The sequence below is a fragment of the Peromyscus leucopus genome, chromosome 2 (assembly GCF_004664715.2).
Source record: "Peromyscus leucopus breed LL Stock chromosome 2, UCI_PerLeu_2.1, whole genome shotgun sequence".
NCBI classification, from domain to species: domain Eukaryota; kingdom Metazoa; phylum Chordata; class Mammalia; order Rodentia; family Cricetidae; genus Peromyscus; species Peromyscus leucopus.
The window spans coordinates 91637194-91657024 of record NC_051064.1 but is presented as its reverse complement, the minus strand read 5'-3'; the positions used below and the strand labels follow the sequence as shown (position 1 = coordinate 91657024).

At 38.1% G+C, this 19831-nt stretch overlaps 1 protein-coding gene across 5 annotated transcripts in view; it reads right to left on the bottom strand.

The window, feature by feature from the left end:
- Positions 1-19831, bottom strand: part of Focad (focadhesin) — a 301255-nt gene that overhangs the window by 80435 nt on the left and 200989 nt on the right. For all 5 annotated transcript variants that reach the window (XM_028859771.2, XM_037202700.1, XM_028859770.2 and 2 more), the window contains 2 exons: positions 19085-19270; positions 12366-12487 (listed from right to left, as the gene is read on the bottom strand). In XM_028859771.2, the coding sequence (XP_028715604.1) occupies positions 12366-12487; positions 19085-19270 (308 nt within the window). The remainder of the gene's footprint in view (positions 1-12365; positions 12488-19084; positions 19271-19831) is intronic.

Below are 19831 nucleotides of genomic sequence, written 5' to 3'. Positions count from 1 at the left end.
AGTCTATCTCACAAACAAACAAGCAAACAAACTTGTATGAGTCAACACAGCTGAAGTAAAAACATAATTATCATTTAAAATTTTACAGTTTTAAGTACAAGCCCAAAATGTTCTAGCTCAGACATATTTATTCTCAGGTAAGTATCTACTAAGTGAAAAGGTAAAATTTTATAGCAAGTACTATAAACTCTACACTCTGAAATTCTGAAAGCATTTAGATTATGATTCAGTACACCTGAAATGCTAGCTCATGGAGATATCCTGCTTAGAAACACAATTCATAAATATAAGAGAACATTGGGAGAGAAAACATAATCATTCACATTTTCTCCTGATAAATGTTTGCCTAATGGAACCACACAACTTGTTCTGCTTCTTGAACAAACACCATCATGTGTTTAAACAAGATAATACCCATTTTAGCATCCCTTCTTTAACTACTCTAAATCAAGTAAGAAAATCTTTTGATGAGGTTCTTTGTAAAAGTGGAGTGGGACAGACAGAGCAGTATGCAGAACTGACAGATAAAAAAGTATTTGCTATTAATTTTAGGATCCCGACTTCATAAAGCAAGACAATTTCCCTGTTCATCATTATCAAAACCACTTCGACCTCTGCCATAACCACCACCTCCGCCACTATCACCACCACCACCACCTCCTCCTCCACCACCACCACCACCACCACCACCACCAGCAGCAGCAGCAGCACCACCACCACCACCACCTCCACTAGCACCACCACCTCCACTACCACCACCTCCACCACCACCACCTCCACCACCACCAGCACCACAACAACCTCCACTACCACCACCTCCACCAGCACCACAACCTCCACTACCACCACCTCCACCACCACCACCAGCACCACAACCTCCACTACCACCACCTCCACCACCACCACCAGCACCAGCACCAGCAGCACCACAACAAACCCAACAAAGGAAAAGAACAACGATATTTGACTTCAGTTGCTACCTGGGATACGAAGGACTATCACTCTCCTACATTCCCAGAAGGAAAAGCACTTCCACTTCATGTTAGAGGCCATAAGAGACACTCACTGCACCACTCTCCTAAGTGTGAGTAAGAGGCTTCAACTTTCTGTCATTAGTGACCCTGTTGCCACAAAGTAACTTTCCGCCATCCCTATGCCTGAGAAACAGTAAGAAGACAAGGGGGACTAAGAGGATGCCTTCCTCGAGTGCCCAGCCCTCACTTCTTTGTAAGTAGTTCCTAACATTCAGTATTCCCCCACATCCCCCCCCTGCACCTCTCCCTCCATCATTGTCTCTCCACCCCATTTCCCATCAGGATAACATTAGCCTGAAAGCTGACAATTCAATCGCATCTCAAGCAACCATTTACTCTGTTATTTAACAGAAGGGGAAACCCAGTTACCATAACAACTCACATCCACATGGTAATTATGGAGTATCTAAAACACAGCAAACCATACTTTTCACAGTATTTGCTAGGGAGAATCTGTAAGAGGCACAGATATAATTTCTCTCCACTATTATTCACAATTTTCATCTAGTTGTTTCATATTGCACAAATGTGAACACCACCTTTAAGACATATTTCTAAGACAAAGGAGCAATTGAAAGAAAAGGTGAGGCTGCACTTCTTATATTTCAAATAACTAGCTACATAATACCTCATTTGGGACAGCTTGGAGGAAAAATTAAAGAATTAGAAGCAAAATTAATTTATAATGCATAAAAAAAATCAAACAGTGATCACTTAAAGAGGAAAAAACAAATGTAGAACCAAAGATTTTATTCAGAGTACAGCTTTCCAGTAAGGCTGAATAAGGTTTCTCTAAAATAAAAGTGGGAAAACAGCTCATTACTCAATGCTAAGCATAAACACGGCTGGGTGTCACTGACAGGATCAGGAATATCTGTATCACCAAGAAAGAGAAAAGTAATGGAATGTGGCTGCCATTCTCATCCCAGGATAAGCCACCATTGCCCAATTTAGATGAGAATGTCATGTCAAAGTAGGAAATGTCAAAAGATGATGAGACTGTCGGCAAATTCCAGGGAAGGAAACTGTCACTCACCCTCCGCTTCCTCCTGGAAGGAGAAAATCATTCCCAAAGGACAGGAGGTATCCATGAGGGTGGAAGAAGGCAAGTGTCTGTGCTTAGAGAAGCCCAGAGGATGGGAAGTGACCACTTTGGGCCCCAGCTCAAAAGATCAAAAAAAAGAGGGCACTTGGGGTTTTATCGAAATCTAAAAAGATGGTAGTCACATGGGACTAACTCTGAATCAGATGTAGATCAGTAATCCTTACAAAATGTAAGAGCATGGTGGAGTATCACTTTTTAAAAAGGCGTAAAATAAGGGAAAATTTATCAGAGGTGACTTTACATAAATAGCTCATCATGGCATTAAAAAGTCTTAGTTTAGCGGACACATGGTTCTTGAGAAGTTTTAATAAAGTATTATAAATGAAATACACATCAAATATGAAAATACCACTCCCAGTCTAGCACATAAGGAGCTTACAACTCACTGTTCATCCTAATTGACAAACTGATACATGCAATAGCTCTCTGAGACTGGCGACGGAATGATATAACAGAGCCAAGTGCAGAGAATCACAACTTACTGGAACAGTAACCAGGAGGTAGACACCTACATGCTAACAAGAAATCCAGTAGGAAAACCCAGACTGGACATAATCAGGGAAGAGTTGGACAATCAGTGAATCAGAATCTTCAATCATGAGAGGACTATATACCTCTGTGGTAGTCTACTTAGAAGAGATTGACCAAATTTTCACTATGAAAACAAAAGAAAAAATCACCCCATATATATGACATATAAAAAGGGAAAGAAATCATTCTGAGATACAACATCAGAGAAGCCTAACTTAATCAAGTTAGTAAGCTATGTTGTGTGAGGCTTACTATGTAGCCGAAGCCACACATGTCCCTGGAATTTCTCTGCTCCAGCCTCCAAAGTGCTGAGATTACAAGCACACTCCAAAATGCCTGGCTTATTATGAGACTCTCACTAACATGGAGGAAGGTAAGTAGGCAACTCCAAAGTCTTTTATCTTTCCATGTAGAAGAGACATACATAAATCCTGCCTACTCTAAGCTCCCTTAAGGCAGTAGAAGGAACTGAAAAATGTGTGAAACTTACAATAATACTACTTAAAAAAAAGACCTAATTATACAATTAAAGAATGATTCCACATCACCACAATACCCTTACCACTAAATGATTCAAGGTCTATTTATTTCCATTCCTTTTATATCATATTCAGTTATCGGGAAAAGAACAAAGCACATTAAAAGGCAAAAATCAGCTTCAATAAATGGAGCGGGAATAGGAACCAGAGGCAAACAGTGAGTACTGTTGGAATTCTCAGACTGGGAATTTAAAACAAATTATTAATGCACAATGGCTGTGATGGACACACAGACAGAATGTAAGAACAATGGACAAAGTCCTAAGGCAGAGCCAAAAGGAAACAAACTTTGAGGATGAAAAGCCCTGCTGCCAACAGAAATGGAAAAAGCCTTTGGAGTGTTTAATAGACTTGCCTCGACTAAGGACAGAATATGTGAGTTTGGGGATATATCAATAGAGGCCTCAAGATCTGAAAAGCAAAGAGAAAACAACAACAGACAAACAAAAACAGAATGTCTAAGGTCTGAAGAAAAGGTTACCAAATGTGCAATCCACAAAATGATCAACAGTAAGGCCTGGTCAAGAGAATGAAATCTGTGGGGTCTAGGTGGAGACTTAACTTTCCAGTTGGGCAGGTCAAATAATCCAGGTAGGGGATCACCCCTCAGGAAGGTAATACCACTTCTTGGAAGGTCGGGGTCACCATGTGCATTGCTAAAGAGCTAGGCAGAATAATTATACCCTTCCCAGGACCCCTACCCTAGAACAGTCTCCTACAGAGAGAAAAACAGAACAGAAGAGTGGCAGGATCACATGGAAGAGAAGCCTGTTGACTTCATGGGAGAAAAGAAACAGAAAAAGATACAAGGAGCCGCCAGGGCAAGATACAGGCCTCAAGGACAATCTCCAGTGAATGACTGCAAGCTAGGTCCCACCTCTTAGATAAGTTTTCAAAACCTTCCCAAATAACGCCATTACTAGGGGAACTAGTATTCAACAGATAAGCCTAAAGGAGAGATTTCCTACTAGAACCTAACAGATTCCAAGGTCAAAGAGCAGGGATTGGGATTATTTACAATTATAAAGTACTAATACCACATGAGTACCGGTAAAGTGTCTCTTGCAGATTGGTTTGTAAATGCTTAACGTCACCTCTAAGGCAATCAGAAAAAGAAAGAGTAAAGTTAAAAAGCACAGCTGTTAGGCAAACAAGAGAGAAAATGGAATCACATAAAACTTCCAAGGTAGACAGCAAAATTAGAAGTAAAGGACATAATCAACAAAGAGACAAGTATAACAACATAATAGATACTAACTAAACCATATCAATAATTATTCTGAAAGTCAATGTTCTATATGAACTAATTAAAAGACAATGGTGAAAGCCAAGCAAAAACCAATACCCAATTGTGTATCTTCTGTAAGAATACCACTTTGACTACAATGACAAATAAAGTGAGTGTGGACAAAGATACCAGAATAACACTGATAAATTATGTATGCATATATTGATCTCAGGTAAGGCAGGCTTCAAAGCAAGAAAGATGCTAAGAATGAAGGGAACATTATGTCATAATAAAAGGTAAATTCCCCCCAAAAGATAATAATCCTTTAAGTATATCTACTAACAAAGCATTAAAAAATGACAGAACACTAAAGAGAAAGGAATCGACTGTTGTGGGTGGAAACTTCAATACCTCTCTATTATAGGCAGAAAAATATAGCAAGCTCAAAATGAGGAAGCACACAATGGAACTCAGTATCACCAATCAACTGGTTATAACTGACATCTATTATTTCTTCCAGTAACCACTGGACATAGAATCTTTTAAGAGTAACATGGAATTACCACGAAAGACCACATTCTAGGCCATAAAGCACACCCAGTTAAGTTTGGAAAAATAGAAATCGCATGGTATGTACTCCCATCCTTCAGTGGAATCCAGCTGGCAATCAACAACAGGGCATAACCAGAAAATTCCCAAATGCTCAGGAGTCAAATAAACACATTATTAAGACATTACGGATGAAGAGAGGAGAAATCCCAAAGTACATTCTACAGGATTTTCACAAATAAAAATGAAAAAAAAAAAAAAAAAAAAAAAAAGGTGGGCAGTGGTGGCATACACCTTTAATCTCAGCATTCAGGAAGAAGAGGCAGGAAAATCTCTGAATTCAAGGCCAGCTTGGTCTACAGAGCAAGTTCCTGGACAGCCAGGCTATACAGAGAAACCCTGTCTTAAAAAACAAAAAAAAGAAAGAAAAGAAAAAGAAAAAGAAAACCATATGAAAATTTGTAGGATGTAGTAAAGTAATGCTGAGAGGAAAATTACCTTTACTCACACCTTAGGAATGCATAAATAAATAAGTAAATCAATAAATAAGTGGATGAATTTTTAAAAACACAAATTAAATACAAAATAATAATTAAGCAACAGCAGGTGGATCTCTGTGAGTTCAGGGTCAGCCTGATCTACATAGTGAGTTCAAAGACAGCCAAAGCAACATGATGAGACCCTGTCTCAAAAATAACAACAACAACAACAGAAACTGAGGCCAGCAAGACAACCCAGAGGCAAACACACTTGCTGCCAAACTTGACCTGAGGTTGATTCCTGGGCTCCACATGGTAGAAGGATAAAACCAAGTTGCACTCTGACCTGTACATGCTCTACGGCACATATGTGCCACCACCTCACAAACAAATAAATATTATAAAAAATTAACCGGAAGAGAAACGGTTGAAACTATAAGCGAAAAGCTGGTTCTTTAAACCATTAAATAAAAATCAAAAAGCCTGCAGCCAACCCAACTAGAGAAAGACAGAGAGAGAGAAAAAAATAATTATATTTGAAATAAAGAGAAGATACAACTCCAGATCCTATGAAAATTAGAAGGGAAGGGTAATGAAGAACACTGTGTACAATTCAATGCCCCAAATTAATAATCTAGATAAATAAACCAATGCCTGGAAAAGCACAAAGTTCACCTGAAAAACATATTATCTGATTAAGTCTATACCTTTTAAGGAAAATTAAATTTTAAACAGTTATTAACCTTTCAGAATGGAACTACAAGTCTCAGATGTGCTCACAGATGACTACCACTAAACATTTAAGGAAGCAGTCATTCTGATTCTCTGTTTCTTTTAGAAGAGAGAAGCAGACATTCCCTATTCTATGAAATCAGTGTTACTCTCAGTTTGAAACTAGACAAAGACATCAACAAGAAATGCACACAACATAATTATGAAACTCCTCAAAAGCATGAGCAAATTGAAGCTGACAATGTAAAATATATATCACAATTAGTGGTATTTATCCAGTGAGAGTGGATCAATATTCAAGAATGTATATTACAGAAATCACACATTATATCGATAGATGTAGAAACAAGCACTTGAGGAACTCAAAATCCATTCATGGTTAAAAACAAAAATTCCAGCCGGGCGGTGGTGGCGCATGCCTTTAATCCCAGCACTCGGGAGGCAGAGCCAGGCGGATCTCTGTGAGTTCAAGGCCAGCCTGGGCTACCAAGTGAGTCCCAGGAAAGGCGCAAAGCTACACAGAGAAACCCTGTCTTGAAAAACCAAAAAAAAACAAAAAAACAAAAAACAAAAAACAAAAATTCCAGCTAGTTTAAACAAGGTTAATTCTACATTTGACAAGGAAGATCTACACAACATCCCCAGTCAATAGAACCCATAGAGTACACAATAGCAAAGACGTAAAAAGGCAGAAGTATCAATTCTCGGCAGTCCTTTTCAACACCATACTGCAAGTCTTCACTGATGCAATGTGATAGAAACAGAAGGTGTAACATATACTGAAGGAAAAGAAGAAATGAAATTGCCTCTGCCACAGACAACATTAGTATTTACATATAAAATCCAAACAAACGAGCCAAAAAAAAATTCAATAATTAGTTACTTCAGCAAGTCTAGCGTATACAAGATTAATACACAGAACCCAGTTGCTTTCCTATGTATCTGTAGTGAATAAATAGCTATTAAAATTTGAGACTCAGTAACACAGTAATACCTCCCAAAAAGAAATGTGCGGACATAAATCTACGAAAATATTTACAAGATCAACATGAGAAAAACTATAAACTATGAAAAATCAACAATGAACCAAATAAATGGAGAGATACTCTATGCTCATGAATAGAAACATTCAACAAGAACTGTATGCTCCACTGGGATTCTAATCAAATCCTAGAATGTTACTTCAGAAATACTAGCAAACTGATTCCAAACCTCATATGGCAAAGAAAAGAAGAAGAAAGAGGACCAGGAGAGATGGCTCAGCAGTTAAGAGCACTGACTGCTCTTGCAAAGCACTAAGTGGGGTTCTGGTCCCCACTGATAGCTCACACTGGAGAGTAACTCCAGTTCCAGGGGATCTGGTGTGTTCTGCCCTCTGAAGGCTCCTGAACACATGTGTTGCATATATATTCATGTAGCCATGCACACACTGACACATAAAAATAGTAAAAAAAAAAAATCTCTAAAAAGGCCAAAGAGCCAATGCAACACGAGGAATATTAGACAAGTGTGACCATAGGATGTCAAGCTTTACTACTGAGCCGAAGTAAAGGGAGAGAAGCAAATCCTCATGTTTACACAGCAGCAATGAACAGAAAGCCAAACAGACCAAACAGAATGAATCCTAGTTGCAAAACACTTAGGATTATGTAATGGTTACCAAATTTAACAAAATACCTACAAAATTTATAATATGAAAACAAAATGTTAGCCTAACCAAATGCAAAGATATACATTGTTCATGAGAGTAGAGACTTAGTGTTCCTAAGATTTCAGTTTCCTGCCAACTGGCCTATAGAATTGATGCATTTATAAACCACATCAGAGCAGGCAGGCATGAGACATCTCAAAGCTGTTTTTATATTTACATAGAAAAGCAAAGGGCCTAGAATTAAAAGTCATGCTACTTCATTGTGAGATTCATTACTAGGTCATAATAATAAAACTGGATAATTTGAGTGAAATTACAGAAATATAGATCAACGACACATATTATGGAAACAAAAACTGAAAATACACAATCCAGAGAGGGAGGGAGGGAAAGAAGACAGGCGGGTGGGCAGGCGGGGGGGGGGGGGGGGGCAGGCAGGAGGGAGGGAGGAAGGAAGGAGAAGAGAGGGTCAGAAGGAGAGAAGAGTGAGTGGAGGGGGGATAATTTTGGACAATGGTAATTAGGTAATCCAGTGAAGGATGTATCTACAAGAACAATAACCAGTCCTTATAGAAACATTAGACTATAATGGGCCACAGCCTAAAATGCACACTTCAAACTGTAAAACGTCCACATGAAAACATAGCCTAACTACAAGTTGACTAATAAATACACTAGATGTGGGGTACCTACATAGTAAAATACTGTTCTGCCATGAAAACAGTGCAGAACCAACGTGTGCTACAATATGGACAAACCTTAAAAACCATCCTACGTGTAAGTAGCCAGACCCAATTAACCATATATTTTGAATATATATATATATATATATATATACACACACACATATATATATGGTGGGTTTTAGGACATGTGAATTATACTTCTACTTTAAGAATTAATGAATAAAACTTAAATTAAGAAGAAGAGAAAATGAAAATTCTTGTAATCTTGCTTCAGACAAAAAAGAGCCAAAGAAAAACATGACAATTTAGAGTCTTAAAAATTAAAAATCCAATTTTCAAAAGAAAATCATTTTTAAGGAAATGACAGAACTAGGCAAAAAAAAATTTTAAATCCATTTCTAGAATAAGATTTATATCTAGAATAAGAATGTGTAAAATCCTTTTTTTTAGAAAACAAGTCCTTGGGGAAAAAAATAGTGAAAAAGTAGACACATCATGGAAAAATAAGGATGACAAAGGGACATGTAAAAAGACTCTTAACACCAGTACTGAAATGAACCTCCCACAGTCTTTAAAGCTAGCAATTCCGGTCACTGGTAAGGAGGTAGGCAGAGAACTCTTGTATAGTGCAGGGGCATCCACAAGGAGACAGCCACTGAGAAGGAGTCTACTGGCGTTATATAAAGTTTTCTGTGCACTTACCAAATGCCCCAAGTAAGCTATTTCTCTACTTAAAGGAAATGAAAACAGATTTCTACACAAAGATATCTGAGTAGCTGAGTGAGGAATCATCATGGAAGTGTTTACACAATCACCAAAAACCAGAAGCAAACCAAAGGTACACCAAACCAGTAAACTGATCAACTAAATCCTCAGGAAAAACTTCCAAAGACACAGCCTAAAGTAGCAGTAGGAACCAAAGCAGGGTTTGAAGAAACATCTAGAAAAATGCCAAACAGACTCCAGAAAAACAACAACAATAACAACAACAACACACACACACACACTTAAAAAAAAAAAGCCAGATTTGGAGAAGAGCTAAGAGTCAAGGTAGTTTTTAAATGTTTTCTGATTGACTGAGGGGGGCAGTGGCTGTCCTTAACTGCAGTGAGTGTCACTGTCCGTGATTTCTGGTACTCACAGTGAACTGCAGTCTGATCATTAAACTGAAAACCCCACAGAGAAAGTACTTGTATGTTTGAGGTTGCATGCTGTCCTGAACAGTCTGACGACACCTTTCACTGTGCCACTGTAGACATAAAGCACTCCTTTGCCCAGTGTGTCCAGGCTGTACGCATTACCTGCCCCTCAGTCCTTACTCACTTTGTAACTCTGAGTTAGTTTCCATATTAATTCTCGAGGTACTGCTGAGCTTGACTTCAAGTAACCCATATTTTATTTAATAATGGCTCTAAATTTTACCAGTGGTGGTACTGGTAAATCAGAAATGCCAAAGAAAAGCCAAAAGTAAATAAGTAAAAGCTGTGGACTTAATGAAGAAAGTTTCAAAAATTCACTTGATATGGTGGCTAAGCTCTACAGTAACAACCTGAAATTGAATTCCAGGGTTCCATTTCCAGACTCTTCCACTTAGCTGCTTTATGATCTTGAACAAATTAACAGGACCTACCTCAGAACGTGGATGTGGAAATTAAATGAATGAAGAAACTGTGCTCCTCAACTTGTAATTATGAGGTTACATCCTAATAAAACACTACAAACTAAAAATGTCCTAACTTGAAAATGGACTTAAGTAACCTAACTTGCCAGGCATCATAGCTCAGTCACACAGCAGGATGCTGCAAAATACAGCAGCTTATCCCAGTGGAGAGGCTCGATGAGCTACAGTTTGCTGCCCTTGGGTAAGATCAAGAGAGCGCATTGTTGTTGCCTGCCCAAGAAAATGCAGATTCAAAGTACTGTTTCAACTAAAGCCATATGACTTTTGGAGCATCGATAGGTCAAAAGGCAGTCAGCTGAGACACCTGATGACAGAGACATACATTGTATGTACAGATATGCAGTGGGGGTGATACAGTGACTGTTAAAGTGTACAGTTGATTGTAAGCTGCTCTTACATAATTGTTATTGGTCAGCTCTCAAAACTCTCATTACTTCTGGCTAAACAGTTCAGAAGTGTGTGTGTGTGTGTGTGTGTGTGTGTGTGTGTGTGTGTGTGTGTGTGTATGTGTGTGTTCATGTTCACATGTGCATAGAGGTATGCATGGAGGCCAGATGAGGATACTGAATCCCCTGGAGCTGTAGTGATAGACAGTTGTGAGTTGCCTAATGTGGGTGCTTAAAACCAAACTCCAGTCCTTCATACCAGCAGCTAATACTGGGCCATAGGAACTGAATCTGAACTAAAATCCCATCCTGGATTTCACAGAATTCTGTCCAAAAGGTCCTCTAAATGATTCCCAAATAATACTGTCATTTTCTCACCCTTCTGAGATTTTCTAGGCCATCTCTAACACAAGCTACAAGTATCTTAATCCAGACACTTTCTCTGTTCATATGTGGAGCATATCGCATAGCTTCTGATACATTAGCTAAATTTAACAGATAGCTTCTACTAGCCCACACCTTTTTAAAAATGTCGTTCTGATAACTTTTCAAATCTGCTTTTCATGAAGAGTTTAAACTTGGATTTGTCCTGAAAATACCTAAATGTAGAGCTTAAAATGGTAAAGGTAGCACATCTCTTTCTTTTCCATGCTAACTAAGGAGATGCCTGGGAATAGTAGATACAGAAATGACCTGTTTTCCTTTGCTTTGTTTAAACATTTCCCTGAGAGAAACATCACTCCTACCAGACTTTTCTCTCTTTAACTGAATGAGAGACACTGTTATGTTGCAGAATATTTGTTTACACTGTGAAGATGTGGCTTTGCCAAGGCACCTTCTGATAAAAAGCTGAATGGCCAATAGCTAGACAGGAAGAGGTTAGGCGGGACTTCCGGAGACAGAGAGGACTCTGGGAAGAAGAAAGATCATCATGCCAGGAGACATGAGCTGGAGCTTTCCATCATCATGAAGAAGGTCATCATGCCAGGGGCTTTCATAATTAAAAAGAAGTCTCCATGTCATCATTTGGGAGCTGACTGGTGGGACAGAAAAAAACTCATTATGTTGTCATCAAAAAGGACTTCAAATACTTTGTAGGAGCTGGCAAGATGACTCCTTGGAGAAAAATACTTGTTGCCAAGTCTGACAATCCCCAAAGCCTACAAGGTAGAAGGGAAAAGTTGGCTCCTACAGGGTGCCCTCTAACTTCTAAGTGCCATAAGCATGCACATACACACTAAAGAAATAAATAAAGCCTAAAGGAAAGGGGGTCAGGAGGATGCTCCAGGTAAAAGCACCTGCCTCTGAGTCTGATGGCCTGAGTTCAATCCCCAGAAACCATATGGTAGAAAGAGAAAACCACTTCCTACAAGTTGTCCTCTGATCCCCACATGCACTATAGCATGCACATGTATGCTATCACACACACATAACCAATTTTTAAGAGAAAAAAAACAAGGGCAGTACTTTTTCTTTAAATAAGTTAAAATTCAATCTAAACAATGGAAGTTAAACATAGCTGAAATATGCAAAAAAGTAAAATCTTTAGACACTACTCCCTAATAATTCTGTTGGGCAGTGGGGAAGTTTCAACTGTCTCTTGCATCCTATTTGGTCAGTTATTTTGGAAACCATTAAAAGCAACCTGTGCTAACTGTGGCAAAGAAAAAACACCTTTCTAAACAAATGCAATTCCATATGCATGAAGGGAATGGAGGAACTCTAAAACACAAAGAGGCTGATGGGGTATGGAACACCACCTACTTCATGGACAAGGGCCAGTGATGTCTGCTTGAAGCTTCGCCCTCTACTGGCCATCAGCCGATTCAGGGGCTTGCCATCTTTACTCTGATACATAGCAACATCATAGCAAAACAGCATGCCACCTTTCAAAATAAAGAAATTCAGAATGAGCATTTCCAATGACAAAAAAAAATTGTGAATTATATTCTCAGTAATCCACACTGAGCCAATTTGGATAGAGAACTTATAAATGAAAACATAAATTGTTGAGCAAATTATTACTTTTTAACATTGGTGTCAAAAGAAGGGAAAAACAGATGAAATACAAAAATTAACATTTAAAATATAACTTATTTACAAGTCACTTATAATTAACATTTATCAGTATAAACATTTAAAAGAAAGCAAATTTATAATTTTTTATTGATTTCACATTTTTGGAAACCATTGGTACTACTATTAAGATTTATTCTACAATGAGTTTCATTAAATAAAAGTGTGTGTGCATATTAATCTATGTCAACTCTTGACAACATAAGGCCCACACATGAACAAGTTGACCTCATACCTGCATCAGCCAGCTTTTGGTTGCCCCTCTTTTCCCTGACTTTGTAACTATGGTTAACTGAGTTCTCAACTGAATGTCCAGTACTAGCTAGGCCCCCAAACCAATCAAAAGCCAAGGAAGCCAGTAAAGTACCTGAGAGGTAACTTATGACAACCTCAGGTAACTAATGGAAACTTATTAATTCTGAGCTAATGAAAATACATATTCAAGGACAAAAATGACATAAATATAGACACCATTAAATTTCCAACATCTATTCTTAGTATATGTTGGAGAAAAGTGCATACTTTATAAACACAGCTGAGTAAATTGTTTTGCACTAAGAAGACCTATCTAAGCACGACCCCGATTGTCTTAGTTTGGGTTTTTATTGAAGTGAAGAGACACCATGACCATGGCAACTCTTATAAGTAGAACATTTAATTGGGGTGGCTCACTTATAGTTTCAGAGATTCAGTCTATTATCATCATGGGGCGGGGCACATGGCGGGCATGGTGCTGGAGCTAAGAGTGCTAGATCTTGCAGACTACCTGAAGTTGACTAACTCACTGGGTGTGGCTTGAGCATATGTGAGCCTTCAAAGCCCGCCTCCTCCAACAATACACACTTCCTCCAACAAGACCACACCTACTCCAACAAGGTCACAGCTCCTAATAGTGCCACTCCCTTTGGGGGCCATTTTCTTTCGAACTAACATCCAGATCAAGAAGCAAATCATTATGTGTATCTCAGAAGCCGTCAAATCCACCTTTCTGGTCACACCTCCAGCTCCACTGGCAGCATAACTTCTAAACAGTCACTTTGCCTATCAAGGTTTGTTTGTTTGTTTGTTTTGTATGAATTAGACCAGGAAGATGATTTCGTATCTGACTTCTTTCACTCACCCTCACTGTTTTGAGAATCCTCTTATCCTTATTGGCAGCTGGCTACTCATTCTCTCATCATATTCTTTCACATGAATATGCAACATTTGTGTACTAATTTTACTGCAAACAAGCATTTAGATAGCTCCTGGGTTAAACACTAGGCAAACAGTACTGTTATGAACTTATGTCTCCAGTAGCATCTTTCAGGCTTAAATTCTGTAAAAATAGAAACCCAAGTAATGTAGGAATTTGTTCAGAATCAATTTTCAAAATATCATAGGAACTTATATTAGCAACAGCTGTCTTAGTTACCTCACCAATAGTTATTCCTTGGTATCTATGGGAACTGTTCCAAGAACTCCTGTGGTCAGCAGAACTCATGAATATTCATATATAGTATTTGCATATAACCTATTCACTTCCTCCTACATTTCTTATGAGCCCCTATATAGTTTATAACAAATACAATGCAGGCATTAGACGAGGCATAAACAGTTGCTGTATTGGATTGTTGGAGGACTAATAATAAGAAAAGGTCTGCATGTGTTCAGTACAACTATAAATTTGTTACTAATATTTTTGATATGTAGTAGGTTGACTCCTCAGATATAAAACCTGGGGGAATATACAACCAACTGTATTTTGTATTTTCCATCTTTTATCCATTCCAATGGTATGAAATGTGATCTTAATACAGCTTTAACCCAGGTTTTTTTTAATATTAAAGTTGATTATCTTCTCATATGTTTATTGCACATGTGAATATTTCTTTAAACCCTGTTTGACTGTGTCACACATTTATATAATGAATTTTAGTCATTTCCACCTAGATCCCCCTCTCATCCCTGTCTCCTGCTGGAATCCTCCTTCCCAACAAGTCCCTCCTACTTCCCTACTTCCCTTTAGCGTGTGGTCCAATGAGTTTAATTAGTTTCTTGCCCAAGCGTGAGTAGGAGATTATTCCTGGAGCAAGGGCAACTCAACAGTGGCTACACTGCTGAAGAAAATGATACCCCTCCCCCACACCCTTAACTGTCAACAGTCTATTCAAGAGCATGGCTGGGGAAGTCCGAGGTCCAAGGGAGGAACCTACTACTATGTTTTGCTAAATGGTCATGTTGTCAAATTGCCTTTTAAGTACTCATGTTATATTTATTAATTAATGCTGAGCCCATCCTTCATCAGAAAAACTTCATACTACAGGAAACAACGGTTAACGCTGAAATTATGTGATGGTGGAATACCCTCTTTTGAAGTGTCGACTCAAATGACTTCTAGTTTAGCTATTAAATAATTTTTATTAACTTGCAAAAGGTCTTGATACATTCTCCATGTGTCCTTTATCAGATATGTACATCATATAAATGTCCTTAATGTATTTGTCATTCATTTAAACTAGAGCTTTTAGACCCTGGAAAGCTTAGTCAGCACTGTGTGCTTGCCACACAGACATGAGGACATGAGCTCAGTGCCTAGTACTGGCATAAGAGCAGAAAAGGGTGGCACGTATGTGAAACCCAAGCACTGAGTACACAGAGACAGATGGATCCCTAGAGCTCACTGAGCCAGCCCAGTGCATGAGAGGCCCTCACTCAGATAAGATGGAAGACTGAAGAAAACATTTCCCTTCACATGCAAGGGCATATATGTGCACCCCCGACATACGTGGATACATGGACCACACCACACACACACACACACACACAAAGTAAAAATAAACAGCAGTGACAAATTGGTTACATGTGCATGTTTCACAATGTATTCTTTTGGTCAGCCTGTCTAACATTGCACTAACACCCCATCACCAATTTTCGTGGGCTTATCATTGGTCTTGATATCTGGTAATGTATGTCTTTGTTGTTGCTATTCTTCAAGACTGCCTTGGTTATTCTTGGGTTTTTGTACTTCCACACAATTTTTGAAATAAGACTGTCAACTGTCAAAAACTTAGCAGGGTATTGATTATGGTTTACTTAAGCCTATATATTAATTTGAAAAGAACTTAGATTTTTACAATATGCAGCCTTCTAGCCCATAAATATCACATATCACTATATTTATGGTTTTTTCAATATTATTTTGTAGCTATGAACATACAGGTTACAGATTTTAGATTTTCAATATTTATAATGCTATTATAGTTTTAAATTCCATTTTCTACTCATTATAGTATATGAAATATACAATTGATTTTATATACTCACTTTTGAGTATATGTGTGCGTGTGTATGTGTGTGTATGTGTGTGTGTGTGTGTGTGTGTGTGTGTACAAACACACACACAGTAATTGATGAAAGGAGTTCAACTATTAGTCCTAATAATTATCTATTGATTATTTTGTATTGCCTATGAACACAATCATGTCATCTGTAAGTAATGAATGTTTTATTTCTTTAATCCATGTAACTTTTATTTCTTTTCCTCGGCTGACTGCACTGGCCTCTAGTACAATATTAAGTAGGAGTGGTGATAATAGTATTTATACATTTTTTCCACTATTAGACAGCAAAGATTCAATATTTCAGGATTAACTACAAGCACGTGTTGGTGGGTATCTCTTATCAGAACAAAACAAGGTTCCATCTATACATAATTTTTAATAAGAGTCTTTTTGGCATCATGAACATGTGCTAAACTTTTCACATTTTTTTCTGCACATTTGAATCTACTTGAAGATTGACCTACCTTTGTAAATTAAAACAATTAAATATCCTTGCTTTGAAACATGAAATTAGCCCCTCTTGCCCTTTACATATATTGCTTAAATAAACCTCCTTCCCACCCTATCTTTCCAACTGTGCTCACTGGAAAAGGTGGAGCAGAAGGTTCCTCCTGTTTTGTAAAGTCATGATCAAGTTCTGGTATTAATATTATGCTGCTTCCCATGAAGAAGCATCCGTTTTCTCCGTGTTCTTGCCACTGTCTGTATAAATTTAGTACCATTTCCCTTTTTCTTGACAAACTTCAGAAAAATTCATCAAGAAGTCGCCAGTACCTAAGCTTTCTTTGTAGGAAGATAATTAGGTTAGAGAATTAATCTCTCCAGTCAATATCAAATTGTTCATATAATCTCTCTCTCTTATCAGTTTCATATTTTATGGAACTTATGTATCTCACTTAAATTTTGAAGAATATTACCTAAAGATTCTTAGTAGCATTTATCTTTCTGAATGGTGTAGGATCTGAAGTAGTATTTCCTTTGCTGTTACTCATATAGGCATCCTCAGCCTTCCATATTTATTGATTTTGTTAAACCTTCACTTAAAGAGTATCTTTTTGTCTTTGGTCACATGTTTTTATGATCTTTACTTGATTTGCTATTCTTTCCCAAGTTCTTTTAAACAGAAGTTTAGTTTCCCTTCCTTGTTTCTAATATGCAAATTGAAAGTATATATTTCTGTTCTAGCTAGGTGTTTGCCTAGAATTATCTGGGAAGAGAAACCTCAATTGAGAAACTGCCTCCACCAGATTGGCCAGTAGCAAAACCTGTGGGGCATTTTCTTAATATTAATGATGGATGTGGGAGGACCCAGTCCACTGTGGGCGGTGCCACCCCTGGGCTGGTGGTCTTGGGTCTTCTAAGAAAGCAGACTGTGCAAGCCATGGGAGCAAATCAGTAAGCAGCACTCCTCAGTGGTCTCGGTTCAGTTCCTGCCTCCTAGCTCCTGTCTTGAGTTCCTGCCCTGACTTCTCTTAGTGATGGACTGTAAACTATAAGGTGAAATAAACCTTCCCTCCCAAAGTTTGATTTTGGTCATGGTGTTTTATCACAGCAATAGAAAGCAAATTAAGACATGCAAGAAGACACACACATACACGCACACACATATACATAGTCAATCATTGTCACAGGTATACCTTTAACTCTAATCCTGGAGGGATGGAAACATGAGGATCCTGGGGGCTTGCATAGGTCTAGGTTCAGTGAGATACTCTGTCTCAAAGGAATAAGGTGGAAAGTGATATATAAAGACATGCTATGTTCTCCTCTGACCTCCAAATACACACACACACACACACACACACACACACACACACACACAAGTCCAAGCACTCCCACAACACTGTGCATCTCCACACACATACACCACTTGCTCATACTCATACACAAACACAAAATCAATCAATTAGTCAACAGAAAAAGATTGTAACTACATTCTATAAGCTGTTATATGGTTTGTCCTCACTATGGTGTAGTTCCAATTAATATGTAAAGTATCTTTATTGGTGTATTCACTGTATAAAATAATTGGCTCCACTGTGTCATTTCTGTGCATGTATATCATGTGTTTTGATCATATTTATGCCAGTATCACCCCTTAGCTCCTACCTCCTCTTAGCATCCTTCCTCTCCCCAAATAGTCTCCCCTACTTTCATGTCCTATTTTAAAATCTAGATTGCAAATATGCAGTATATCCTTCTGAATCTCACTTAGATGATGACATACAGTATTCCTGCAAATGACATGATTTTGCTCCTCTTTATGGTAACATAAAAATCCATATGTATGGAAAGTACAGATTTTTTTAAATTGAGTAATTCATCTAGTAATGGACACAGGTTGATTTTTAAGCAGTGTCATAATAAATACAAAAGTGAAAGTATATTATGTTATATGCTTAACTTTGATTACTTTGGGTAAAACCAACAAGTGGTATGGGGGGATCATATAGCAGTTCTGGTGATCATCTTCTGGGAAATATCTATACTGACTTCCATAGTGGCTAAACTAATTTACAGTCCAACAATAGTGTATGAGCATGGCTTATTCTCTGTGTCATTATCTGCATTTCTTGTTTGTTTTCTTGATAATGGCTATTCTGACTGGGCTGAGCTGGAATCTCAATGGAGTCATGATTTGCATTTCCCTGATGGCTAAGGATATTAAAATTGTTTCTATACATTTGTTGGCCATTGGTTGCTGCTCTTTCCTCCAACACACCTGACCTCTGCCTGAGCCATCTCCCAATCAAGTCCATAGCCAGAATAGTGAAAATGTTCCAAGGATTGAAAAACTCTAAAATATTCTTCCTGTTCTGGAATTGGAAGCTATCTTTTTTTTTTTTTTTTTTGCTTTAGCAAAAAAAAAAAAAAAAAAAAAAAAAAAAAAGACTATAGTTTTTGCTTCTACAGTTTTGGGATTCCTTTTCAAGTTAGGTTTGTGGTAAGTTTTTCAGCTGTGTGTACATGTTAGCAGCAGCAACAACGATATCCTACCATCTAACCCATTACAATTCTTCATGAAAGTAAGAGTTAGGACAGGAGGCTATAAACCTGTACTTCACCACTGTGCAGTATTCGTACCTGCTAGGCCAGGTTTCAACCCTGGTTGCTTGTTTGTTTCATACATCTTCAATATAAAACTGGGGATTCCTGCTACCGTCTTCCCTTGGTCTGATCGGATGCCTCCTTTCAATGCAGAATGATATATTCCCCGGGGCATATTCACCATCTCTTGTTTCACAAGAGATGTAAAGAATTCTTCCAAGGCTGAAAGAGAATAAAAAGAGTTCAAAACCCAAATAAATGTGGCATTCCAAAAGCAGAACATTCATTCTTAACGGGTACACAGACGGCTAGCTATATTTCAGGTTGAAATTTGCAGAATGAAAAGCAAACTACTGATCATCATCTCTTTCTTAAATTTCCCCAAATTAGAACAAAGTACCACACTGTTCAGGTATCAGAAGTTAGAATTTACTCTTACTTCTTCACTTCTTACATATAATCCATCAGCAAGTTCTTGTGGCTCCACCTTCAGAGTCCAATTCTTTTAGAACCATTCCTATGAAAACTTGCCTGCTTATTATCTTTGTCCTTTCTCAAATATGCTAATGTAAAAGCCACATCTCTAGTTTCTTCTTCCTCCAGATCATTCCTACAGCATCCTCCAGCCAGAAGCTGAGGTGGTCCTTTCCTTTCTTAACGCCACCCAATAGCTTTCACTGCACGTTTAAAGAAAAACACTGCATAGCCTCTGAGCACAAACCAGGAATCGTCAGCATTCTTCCCTGACCTCATTTCTGCCACGTTCCCTTCTTGCCAAGTTAA